Source organism: Dipodomys ordii, unplaced genomic scaffold (assembly GCF_000151885.1).
Source record: "Dipodomys ordii isolate 6190 unplaced genomic scaffold, Dord_2.0 Scaffold135, whole genome shotgun sequence".
NCBI lineage: Eukaryota > Metazoa > Chordata > Mammalia > Rodentia > Heteromyidae > Dipodomys > Dipodomys ordii.
Genome location: NW_012267351.1, coordinates 51,662 through 63,831, shown reverse-complemented (window position 1 = coordinate 63,831; position 12,170 = coordinate 51,662). Strand labels below are relative to the sequence as shown.

The 12,170-nt window shown below is 40.5% G+C and overlaps 1 protein-coding gene across 1 annotated transcript in view; it reads right to left on the bottom strand.

Annotated features, from left to right (window-relative positions):
• Positions 1-10,179, bottom strand: part of Sox30 (SRY (sex determining region Y)-box 30) — a 25,732-nt gene extending 15,553 nt beyond the window's left edge. Inside the window, exons 1-3 of the mRNA XM_013030939.1 lie at positions 9,938-10,179; positions 8,159-8,338; positions 1,405-1,897 (exon numbers count right to left, since the gene is read on the bottom strand). Of these exons, the coding sequence (XP_012886393.1) occupies positions 1,405-1,897; positions 8,159-8,338; positions 9,938-10,124 (860 nt within the window). The 5' untranslated portion in view covers positions 10,125-10,179. The remainder of the gene's footprint in view (positions 1-1,404; positions 1,898-8,158; positions 8,339-9,937) is intronic.
• Between the last annotated feature and the right edge of the window lie 1,991 nt (positions 10,180-12,170).

Below are 12,170 nucleotides of genomic sequence, written 5' to 3'. Positions count from 1 at the left end.
TTTTTTTGGTCCAGTCGTGGGGCCTGAACTCGGGGCCTGGGCGCTGTCCCTCAGCTCTTCAGCTCAAGGCTAGCGCTCTACCACTTGAGCCACAGCGCCACTCCTGGCTTTTTTCTTTTTGCTTATGTGGTACTGAGGAATCGAACCCAGGGCCTCAGGCATGCAAGGGAAGTGCTCTACCACTGAGCCACCTTCCCAGCCAAGTTTAATTCTTGAAAGAGCAATCCCACTATGAATTGAACCAACAAACTTTATCAAGAGTTGTTTCCTTATAGGAGTGGGTATACCAGGTTGGGAGCAGCTTTACCTTCTGAAGAGCAATGTATGATTGCTGCTAAACATTTAATACTCTAATCTCAATGGATCCCATCTTTCTGGTGTAGTTAACAGCAATTGAAAGGGGCAGGCTATTACTACTTTATCAGATTACTTCCAAAGGGAGTAAGTTTTATTACTCCAAAGTGGTATTAGAATACGCTTTCCCAAGACATTTCCCTATGAAAATCAATTCTTGTATTGGTAATGTACATAAAGATTTTTTTTGTTGTTGGTCATGGAGCTTAAACTCTGGGCCTGAATACTGTCCTTCAGCTCTTCAGCCCAAGGCTAGTGCTCTATCACTTGAGCACCACTTCCTGTTTTCTGGTGGTTTACTGGAGAAGAGTCTCATGGACTTTCCTGCCCCAGGCTAGCTTTGAATCTCAATCCTCAGATTTCAGCCTCTTGAGTAGCTAGGATTACAGGTGTGAGCCACTGGCACATGGCTACATAGTGATTTTCTTTCCTTTTTCCTTCTTTTTTTGGGGGGGAGGGGCAGCCTAGGGGCTAGCACTGCCCCTGAGCTTCTTTTGCTCAAGGCTAGCGTTCTATTACATGAGCCACAGCGCCACTTCTGGCTTTTTCTGTTTATGTGGTACTGAGGAATTGAACCCAGGGCTTCAAGCATGCTAGGCCCGGATTTTCTAGCTTTGCACAAACAGTTCTAAAAAGAAGTACAATTTTGAACTGCTCACTTTACCTTGTTATAGAAGGAGGTTTGTGGCCCACAAACCAGAACTGCCATCAGACAGGAGCTTATTACAAACGCAGAATGTGGACTGTACCCTGGCATAGAATACTACCATACCCCCAGCCTAATGAATGGGGGTCTGTACTTTACTGAGATGTCTCATAACTTAAGTACACAATGAAGTATAAGAAGCACCCCAGTTTTACATAAGGAGATTTGACTCCACGATCCTCCACCCCGGCCCCCCCCACCCCGCACCAATCCATGTTAACTGCCTGGCTCCCAGTCAAACGTCTAACTTATGTTCCATATAGAACTGAGAAAACCTTCTTTTTAGTGAGAGAGAGAGTGAGTGGGGAGGGGAGTAAAAACTCATTAGCTCTATGCTCATTTACCTTGATGGGAAGTAGTGAGGTCCAGGTAGGAAGTAAGGGTGGTGGAAGGAGAACCGTGGTGGTGTTCCGAACAGCGTGGCTGGATGGCCGAGGGGAGCGGGCTGGTAGACATGGGTATGTGGGATGGAAGGTGCCTGGGGAATTGGAGCGCTTCTAGGACAAGTGGCAACGCTGGAATACTCCTTGGGAGGCTGGATGGTGGAGGCTGCAAATCTGGCATGGGCGGTACTAGCACTTGTCGGAATCCTGCTGGTGGTGTCCAGAGACACAGGAGTGGGCCTCTTGATGGAGTGATTGGCTCCAGAAGGCAGCCGATGAGTGTCAGTTTGGGAAGGCCCAGCAAAGCGCTGGGGTGGGAGTGCTGGGCGGAGTGGCAGACTCGGAGCCTGGACAGCCACCTGGGCAGTACTGGAGACGTTGGGCTGGAAAAGCGTGATGGGGCTTGGGCGCTGGACTGCAGGTGTGGGCAGCTGGATGGCAGGTGGGGTTTCACCTTTAGAAATAAAAAGAACATAGGTCAGCCACTCCATGCTTTTCACTTTCCAGTCAAAGTAAATGCACTGTTCAACGAGAGCCCCTCATGAACCACCTACCTGTTTCCCTATCAGTCGTATTTCCTTTGTGTTATTTCGTTTTGTGTATATGTGTATGTGTGTGTGTGCCTGCACACACCCACCAATACTTGAGCTTGAACTCAGAGCCTTAAGCCCTTGTGTGGATTTTTCTCTCAAGGCTGGTGCTCTTAACAGCTGAACCACACCTTCACTTCTGGCTTTTTGTTAGTTGGCTGGAGATGAAGAGTCCCTTGGATTTATTGCCCTGGTTAGCATTGAACTTTGATCCTCAGATCTTGGTCTCCTGAGTAGCTAGGATTATAGGCATGAGCATGAGATACTGGTGCTAGATAAGTCGTGGGGTTTGAACTCTGGGCCTGGGTGCTATCCCTCAGCTCTTCAGCTCAAGGCTAGTGCTCTACCACTTGAGCTGCAGCGCCACTTCTGGTTTTGAGTGTTTATTGGAGATAAGAGTTTCATGGACTTTCCTGCCTGGGCTGGCTTTGAACTACGATCCTCAGATCTCAGCCTCCTGAGTAGGTAGGATTACAGGCGTGAGCCACCGGTGCCCGGCTTTTTTTTTTTCTCTCCCAATGAGACTCTAAGTGCCTTGAAAAGAGGAAAAGAGAGACTTTTTCTGGGTTGTTCACAACTGTACCAGGGCTGTGCAAAACCACGGATCAAGTTTCAGTTACTAAAGGAAGGGCACACCATTTATCCAATTCTCCAATGAATAGTTCTCCATCAGGAGGAGTGGAACTGAGGCAGGGGATGATAATCAAGCATGCACTTAATTTAGAAATATTCATTAAACCCTAATATGTGCCAAGATCAGAAATTATATACAAAGAGAGTTATATAGAAGTTCAGGGTGCTGAATGTCAAAATTCAGGTTAAAATTGAAAATAGTCAACTCTGATGAAGTGTGGTGATGGTAAAGACTTAAAAAAAGGCCAGAGCCCTAATTAGTCAAACTGTGGATAAGATATGGAAAGCAGTGAGTCTGTGAAACAGCTCACCTTCTAGCACACAGCTAGATTATAATTCCCAACCTTCCTTGCGGTTAGAGGGGCCATGAGACTAAAGGCCCACAAATACAAGCAGAAGTAATGGCCGCCATGTCTCCCATGGGCCTATGGGTACCATGATCTTCGGATGCTGCTCATGAAAGATGACAGTGCTACGAGTCAGAGGTAGCCTGGGCCCATAAATTATCTTTGGGAACAGAGCTATATTTACCTATCAGAAATTCTCGTTTGGGATTCTATTTTAGAGCTTATTACAGCAGCTAGAATTGCCTAGTGGTTACATGAAGAAAGGAATAGAACTGAAGTTCAAAACGACAAAAGAAGCCAGACTATAGAGCTTTAAGGAATTTCTGCATATCTCAACCTCCCACTCCCAGAGGAAGAAATCAGCCCATGTGCTGCAGCAGGGACAGCCCCATCAGACTTCTGTTGAGTCACTGAGATGAACAGTAGAGTGGGAAATGGCAGAAACTGAACACAGACCAGGATGTTTCCTCTGAAGGTGATAAGGAAAGGAGAAGAACACGAGAAAGGTGAGAAGGAACAGAGACTGATAAGAAATGGGAGGAGTATCTTGGCCACTGATAAGAAAAGGGGAACCCACCAGACACAGTTTTGTACTGGGCCACATGATTTTCACTTCCCTGAGTGAAGAAAACATACATAAAGAACTGTGTCACTGAAGCAAATGCATTTTTTGAAGCCAGATTTGATTTTATATGGATATAATGTTTTGCTGGAGCAGGTCATAAAACTTAAGGAAATAAACTAACCTATTTTCTGAACTATAATAGTACCAATATTATAGAAATTTGTTTTCTTTTGTTCTGTCTATGAAGTAGTGGTTAAACTAAAATGGCTACAGTCCCAAATTTAAATAGTAGCAAACATTTTAAAATTTAGAAGAAATGTATGAATTCTGAAGAGTAAAAGGGGCTGGTTTTCACTGAGTTAGGATGAAATAAGGAAAACCAATTTGGGATTAAGAAATAAAATGTAGAGAATAACCAGAACATTAAAAATGTGCTAAATGATTCTGAAAATCCAGGCTATAGCTTCAATAAAAGTTGGCAAGCTTTTAATTGAATTTGAATTCTCATATCAATCAGACTGTTGGCATCACTGGCAATGAGATATGTGTTAACACAAGCTAAAGAGAATCTTGGATGATTATGCTAGAAGCATTTTCAGAACCTAAGGACAGTTTGGACAATTATGCTAGAAGCATTTTCAGAACCTAAGGACAGTTTGGACGATTATGCTAGAAGCATTTTCAGAACCTAAGGACAGTTTGGAACTGGCATTAAGTGTGAAACACAGAGTAAATAATGGATTGGACATAAAAGCAATACCACACAAGAAAGTTATTACAGATTCTGTCAAGCAAACAGTAAAACCAGTTATGTGTGTGTCTTTTTTTTTTTACAACTTCCTCATGGAGTCTTCGGTATCAAAAGACCATAAAAACATCTTTACATTTTATCCCCAGCACAGACTGGCCTATAATAGGTAATGAATACGTATATGTGTTACACAGTAGAGGGGACAGGCACAAAGACACCGGACACAGACCACCTCACCGAAGCAGTTGAACACCTAATACATTCCAGTTTTCAAAGACAGTGTAGGTCAATAATGAGATCCAGCATGCTGGTACAACGATCTGCTACAGGGCAAATGACTGCTAAGTAGAACAGTCTCAGTAAAATATACAAGAAACAAAAATAAATTTGATTGAAAGTAAAATAATAAAGAAAGAGTGCTAAAAAAAAAAAATTCAGGAGCCGGGTGCTGGTGGCTCACTCCTGTAAGGATTGCAGTTCAAAGCCAGCCTGTGCAGCAAAGTCTGTGAGACTCTTATCTCCAATAAAGCACTCAGAAAACTGGAAGAGGTGTTGTGGCACAAGTTGTACAATAGCACTATCCTTGATCTGAAGAGCTGAGGGACAGTGCCCAGAGCACTATCCTCAAGCTGAAGAGCTGAGGGACAGTGCCCAGGCCCAGAGCTCAAGCCCCACGACTGACAAAAACAAAAAACAAAAACAAAAAATAGGAATTCGATGTGTGAAATATTATGCAGTATAATCACATCATCTCTGAATGTAAATTTCGTCCTAATGAGAAAAAAGTCCACCCTGAGGCACTTCCACTTTTGGAAAAGAAATACTAGCTAGGGGAAAAAAAAGGCTGATTAGGCTAACCAAATTATATTTTTCTGTTGTGGGGCTTGAACTCTGGGCCTGAACGCTGTCCCTCAGCTCTCAGCTCAAGGCCAACACTCTACCACTTGAGCCACAGCGCCACTTCCGGTTTTCTGAGGGATTTATTGGATGTAATAGTCTCACAGACTTTCCTGCCCAGGCTGGCTATGAACCGTGATCCTCAAGATCTCAGTCTCCTGAATAGCTAGGATTATAGACGTGAGCCACGGGTGCCTGGCTCCAAAGTTTTTTTTTAGTTATTTTATATGATGACAAAAACAAAGAAAAAAATAAGGTCTCCAAATCAGAAAGGTGTTATGTCTATCAAAACCTTTCCCAAATGCACAAATGAGCCCACATGTTGTAAATTAGTGCAAACAAGAAGCTGGCAGCCAAACATGAGACTACAAAATCCACACTAATTGACTTTTTAAAATACTTTATCAGAAAGAAGACAGCTGGAAGTGTTTAGTTGAACACTTATGAAGGCAACTGAAAAGACAAAACTCCTTCTTTCTAAAGGACTTGAGACGATTCCTACACCTCAATTCCTTTTCGTAGTTTAAGTATGTTAGATCAACTACGATATAATGGAAAGCTCTCAGGGTGTTGTTTTTAGCCAAATGGAAAACAAAGAATTAAAAATTAGATCTTAGGTAGCATTCACCTAAAAACTGTAGAGAAACTCAAAGGTAAAACTGAGAAATACTGGATAAAGCTAATCCAAATGGCTGCTATGGGGGAGTTTTTGTGAGTAAGTGTCACTTCTAGCTACTGGAAGTGACCCTGAGCATTGTTGAGTTTTATTTTTCACACTTGCAAAGCTGGTCAAATCTAGGCAGTATTGCACTAATGCACAAAGCTTGCTAAAAATAGAATAAATTAATTTTTTTTGCAATACTTTAGGAATGTTTTGTGGGTTTTTTTTTTTGCCGCCAATTGTGGGGCCTGACCTCTGGGCCTGGGTGCTGTCCCTCAGCTCTTCAGCTCAAGGCTAGCACTTTACCACTTGAGCCACAGCACCACTTCCGGCTTTTTTTTTCTGCTTATGTGGTGCTGAGGAATCGAACCCAGGCCTCATTTATACAAGGCAAGCGCTCTACCATTGAGCCACTTCCCAGCCCTATGTGTATTCTTTTAAAAGGCTAACAAAAAAGTCAATGTCTTTGGATGTTGTTGTGAAGTTTTGAAACTTCTTGTTAAGTATGCCTACCCTACTTAAAATATAATGTAATTGTGCAAGAATGAATGTTAGAAGACAAACTTCCAGTTACCTATCTTTGTTTAGAAAGCCATAGGATTAAGAGCACTACTAATGAAGGATGTTAATGAAGGTTAATGCAGACAGCCTGACTGCGAGCCGAGAACAAGGCAACACATTGGCTTGCTGTAACTTTTGCTTGAACCTATGTAAGGGATAACATTTTAAAAAATGCCTTTTTCAGGGTCCTCAGAATTAACTAAATGTCCCCCAATTTTGTGTCTGTACCTGTTTATCTGAGCTATTCTCCCTTGCAGTTCCTTTGCTATCACTTCATTTGCAGGAATACAGATATCTTGTGTGGCATGTAAACTTACTATCTTAAAGGAAACAGCTCCAAACTCAGAAAACCATCTTGCTCCTCCTCCTACTCTGCTCCAGGGATAAAGTGGTAACTTCTCTGCAACTCCTCCCCAGACAAAAACTGAGCTGTCAACAAAGCTATACTTCAACTTGCAACTGTTTTAACTCTGCAGATCTTTCTCATCCCAGCCCCCAATTCTCTTTACTGAACACGAAGACGGCTGAAGATGTACTGAAGTGCTGTCTTCCCACAGCTGCCATGCAATGAATCTCCTTTCTCTGCCTTCACCATCTCTATTTGGCATATGAGAATGAGTGGCCAGACCTAACTTCAGACCCCTGGATGTCGGGTCTGGGTTTTAAATCCTGATGTCATGTAGATATCTTGAAAGTGTCTTTGTTGCTAAAGTTGATGCATTTAAAGGAAATACTAAAAATGCATAATATAGGATATTAAAAGTCAATAAGTCAATTTCTAAGGTATCTAAACCTCTCTACTCATAAGGGAAGCTTTATTAACTGGAAGAAGGGAATAGAAGAAATGAGAGAAATTTTAGGCAAATTTGTCTTAAGTAGTTATAAGGTAAGTGGTAGGAATAGTATTGAATGCTAGTGCTCTCCTAAGAGATGGTTAAACTAGGTTCTACAAATCAGCGAGGGCCATGACTCTACAGTAAGATATGATGTTCTCAATGTCAGATTCCTATAATCAACAGAAAGGCTGTAAAGAACTAATAATGGAGAAATAATTACAGAGATATCATACAAATAGATAATACAATAAATGGAAGAAGCATTGGTTAAAAATGAGTTTCTTGCTGAGGGGTTGTGAGGGAAGGTGGAGAATGATTAAAGGGGCAGCATTAGTCAAGCTGCGTTGTACTTACATGCTGATTTGTGGACTGGTGATCCCTTTACGGACCACTTAAAGATAGCATGATGTAATTTAAAATGTTGTAAAAAATGAGTCACTTCCATTGCTTTTCTGGAACATTGAAGGAAGAGCCTTGGACAGATCAATATCATCACCAAGCTCCAGAGCAGGATGCCCCATACCCAATTAGCAAGGCATTCATTCTTTCATGCTGAGCATCAAAAGACACTCCCATTTCCTATTGAATTACCTCAGCCATTTCCTACAGCATCTGACTAATCTAGGGACTCATCCTGACCGGCTTAAAAGGGCTCAGTTTTCACACATGGATAAGTAAAACTTGATATCTGCTGAAATTTTTTTCCTCCTCCTATTTAATGTTTTCACTTTCTTCTGGACTTTTCCCTCTTAATTTTGTTGTTCTAAATTCTGAGTCGAACAGAAACCAAATTTCAAGTCAATAGGGAAGATTTTTTTTTAAATATATATATACAGGTACTTAAAAATAGCAATCTATAATAAAACTAACTCACCAACTGGATGAGGGATGGTGTTCTGTAAGCTGGGAATTACCACAGAATAGGTGGGTGACCGATAAGGATAAATTGTTGTAGGATTTGTTGAGATAATATTCTGTGTGGTACCAGAAAATACGTTAGAAACGCTTAGAGGGAAGCGTTTTCGCTTCCCTGGACGAGGCTGATAAACCCAACCTATAGGAAAAGATAGACTTTTTAATAAAAACATAGACTACTTAGCCTTTTCATACTAGATATGCCTTACTAAAACTGCAAAACACTTCAAGGATTTTAATAAGTTATTGTCTATATTTTCGGCTTTAGGATCCCATTTCTGTGAATGGCTCCTCCAGTCTGCATTTTAGCCTATCTGTCTGTCTATCTATCTGTATGTCATCTATCTAGCTAGTTTCTAATTAGTTGTCAACTTCATAACCTTTAATTCAAAAGAAGGCTAAATGACTTATACATTCAGGGGCACACAGTGAATCTGCAGTAGGGTCTACATCAAACACATTGCTACCAAACCCTTTCCTGTACTTATAACAACTATGCCCAGAAATACATTATTCATCTCCTCCTGTTTCCTCACTTTCTTTAAGATACAATTGTCTATTTCTTACAGTGAAATAATCACTAATAATCAGTCACTATTTTTATATCTAGTACAGGAAGTTATTGGCTTTTACAATCTCCAAAACCATAAACAACTCAATTTCCTCCCAAAGTCCAAATGGTAGAGTTAGGGTTATAGTTACTATAGAATCAGAAGAATCAGTGCTTCCCTCTATTGTTTACCTCTGATCCTCCCTCCTAAAACCTGCTTGTGTTCCAGAAAAATACAAGGTTGTTACTTCACCCCTAGTTATGTGAGTCATCCCGCCTTTTTCCCAAGCTTAAGTTCAGTGTCTTTACCTGGGAAGATCTCAGACTCATTTCAAACTCTGTAGGTTAATCAGAAGGCAAGACTATGTTCTGATAACCACACAGTATTAAAATGCATGGTAATCCATTTTACCACGATGGTGATCTCTGTGCTCTATCTTAAAGAGTGTTCTGTGCTCTATCTTAAAGCGTGTTCTTTAATGTTTTCTGATTGCTATGATTTTCGTATGTCCAGTATATTTTCAAATATACCTTTTACCTTAGAATTGTGAAGATTTATCTTCATTTTTTTTTCTTTTGGTCGGTTGTGGGGCTTGAACTCTGGGCCTGGGCGCTGTCCCTTAGCTCTTCAGCTCAAGGCGAGCACTCTACCACTTGAGCTACAGTGCCAATTCCGGTTTTCTGGAGATAAGAGTCTCAAGGACTTTCTTGCCCAGGCTGGCTTTGAACCATGATCCTCAGATCTCAGCCTCCTGAGTAGCTAGGATTACAGGTGTGAGCCGCCGGTGCCCAGCTCCTCCATTCCATTTCTATCGTCCATTAATTTTAAGATCAATCCATCGATCTTAAAAGTAGCTTTTAGTGAGTTTCCTTATGCTATTTTATACCAATACCATGTATTTTGATATTATTTGCCCTCCATCTCAAAACTTGAGAACAGATTGCCCCTGATTTAGATTAGTTGGGATGAGACCACATATTCTTCAAATTGGTTCTTTTTTAAGGAAATGTCCCCCATTACTCACTATATCATATCATTACTACAAGGTTAGCCATTATTCTTTCTTATACGTATCCAATTAGGAACAAAAATTATATCCTTTTGTCTTCCACTCCTAACCCAACAATCTTTACCAAAATACATTGAAAAGAAATTAGGAAGGGGCTTTGTTCATTTTGCCGGATTACCAGGAAATTCCTCTCTGTGCTTTTCTTTAATTTTTTGCGCTTCATCATAATAAGGTTTCTTTTGTTCTTCACTAAGTTTGTTCCACTCTAACCCGAGCTGGACACTGATTTCTGCATTGTTGGCGGCTGGGTTAGCTTTGGCTAGTGCTGGCCGGTGGATTCTTGCCCAAACCATGAATGCATTCATCGGTCGCTTCACATGACCATTTCTGTCCTTACTGAAGGGAGTATCTGGTATTCCTATATGACAAAAATTAAGAGACTACATTAATGTCACACACACACTATTTCAAACGACAAGTGTACCTTTATCTATACTTATGTATTAAGTACCTAAAAACACTAAAAGTACTTCAATATAGTGAAAGTACTGCCAATTTCCCAGGATTCCTTATAACTCCTGAACCGCAGCTTAGAATGACTCCTAAAGGGAATATTGTTGAAGACTGAGGAATAATGTGAATTCCTCTAGAAGTGTTGAACATTTAGTTTATTTTCTATACTAACCACAGTTCATCATGGAGCCATTTATGACTATAAACTAAGCTCTAAATAGGTGTTAGGCAAATGCTTGAAGAAACTGCTTTATATGCTGCTGTATTAATTTTGCTGAGAAGGTGAAAGTCCCACCAAAGCTAGTCACCAACACCAGTTCCACGTCCTGAGGGGAAAATAAATGACTTTTTGAGAGCTATGGAGCTAGTTGAAATGATCAGGAAGGAAACTGGCTAAATTCACACCTCTATGCAGTTCATAAAAAATACAGTCTATGTCAGGTGCTAGTGGCTTATCCCCATAATCCTAGCTATTCAAGAGGCTGATATCCAAAGCCAGATTGGGGAAAAAAGTTCAAGGAAACAAAACTGAATTAGAGGTATGGCTCAAGTGATAGAGCACTAGCTGAGTAAGGAAAAGTCAAGCAAGTATAAGGCCTTGATTTCAAATTTTGGTACCAGAAAAAATGTATATAGCCTGTAAAATTCTAATATTGCTTCTCTTTATTTTATCATTATCTGATACGTAAAAATTTAAAACATGAAGCTGTTATACCAAATATAAAGAAGTCTTTTCTATTATTTCTTTTTACAAAGTTTAAAAACTGCTGAAAATTAAAAGCTAGGCAGAAGGGTGAGCAAAAAGTACTAAACAAAGAAGGGGGTGAGAGAGGATGAATATGGTCAAAGCAGTTTGTTTGCATGGATTAAATTAAAATAATAAAACTTAAAATTGCTTTAAGAATTGGGGAGTGGTGGGGCTGGGAAGATGGCTCAGTGGTAGAGCGCTTGCCTTGCATGCATGAGGCCCTGGGTTCGATTCCCCAGCACCACATAAGAAAAAAAGCCAGAAGTGGTGCTATAGTTTAAGTGGTAGAGCGCTAGCCTTGAGCTGAAGAGCTGAGGGGCAGCGCCCAGGCCCAGAGTTCAGGCCCCATGACCGGACCCCAAAAAAAAAAAAAGAATTGGGGAGTGGTAAGGGAGGATGGAGTAAGATGAACTGGGATTTATTTATACATGTGTGGAAATCTCACAATGACACAATCCCTCTCCCCTTGTACAACAATATATGCTATTAAAAAAATCCATAAAGAAAATAAATACAAGCCAGGAGCCAGCAGCTCAGGAGGCTGAGATGTGAGGATTGAGGGCTATCCATCCTGGGCACATAAAGCCAACCCAGACAGGTAAGTCCCTGAGACTTTTACCTCCAACTAACTGTCCAACAGTCAGAAGTAGAGCTGTGGCTCAAGTGGTAGAGCAACAGCCTTGAGCAAAAAAAGCTCAGGGACAGTACCCAGACCTTGAGTTCAGTCCTAAGGAGTGGCCAGGAAAGAAATTTTAAAAAGACACATGAACATATGAACTGAAGATTAATGTAATCTTCCAAGGCTTTTGTTAGTATAATGAACTAATTTTTAAGGAGTCTGTTGTGCATTTGGAAACGCTGGAAACAAATCATTTGTAGTAGTTATCATTTTATTAGCTAAAGTCACTTAAGCAAAAACAATTCTAGCTTATTCTACAGTATTTTCATTTTTAATATTAGTGTTAGATTTTGGAAAAAATTTATACTGAATCATGTGTTCTTTTCTCCTAGATACTTGTTTACTAGTCATTTGAAAAGATATCCTCTACAATCAGCGTAAACTTTCCTGTTAAATCCTAACTTTTTAAAATGAAACAGAAGTTTCTTACATTTCTTGACATATATCAAGCTCTATAATTGGTTTTTTTTT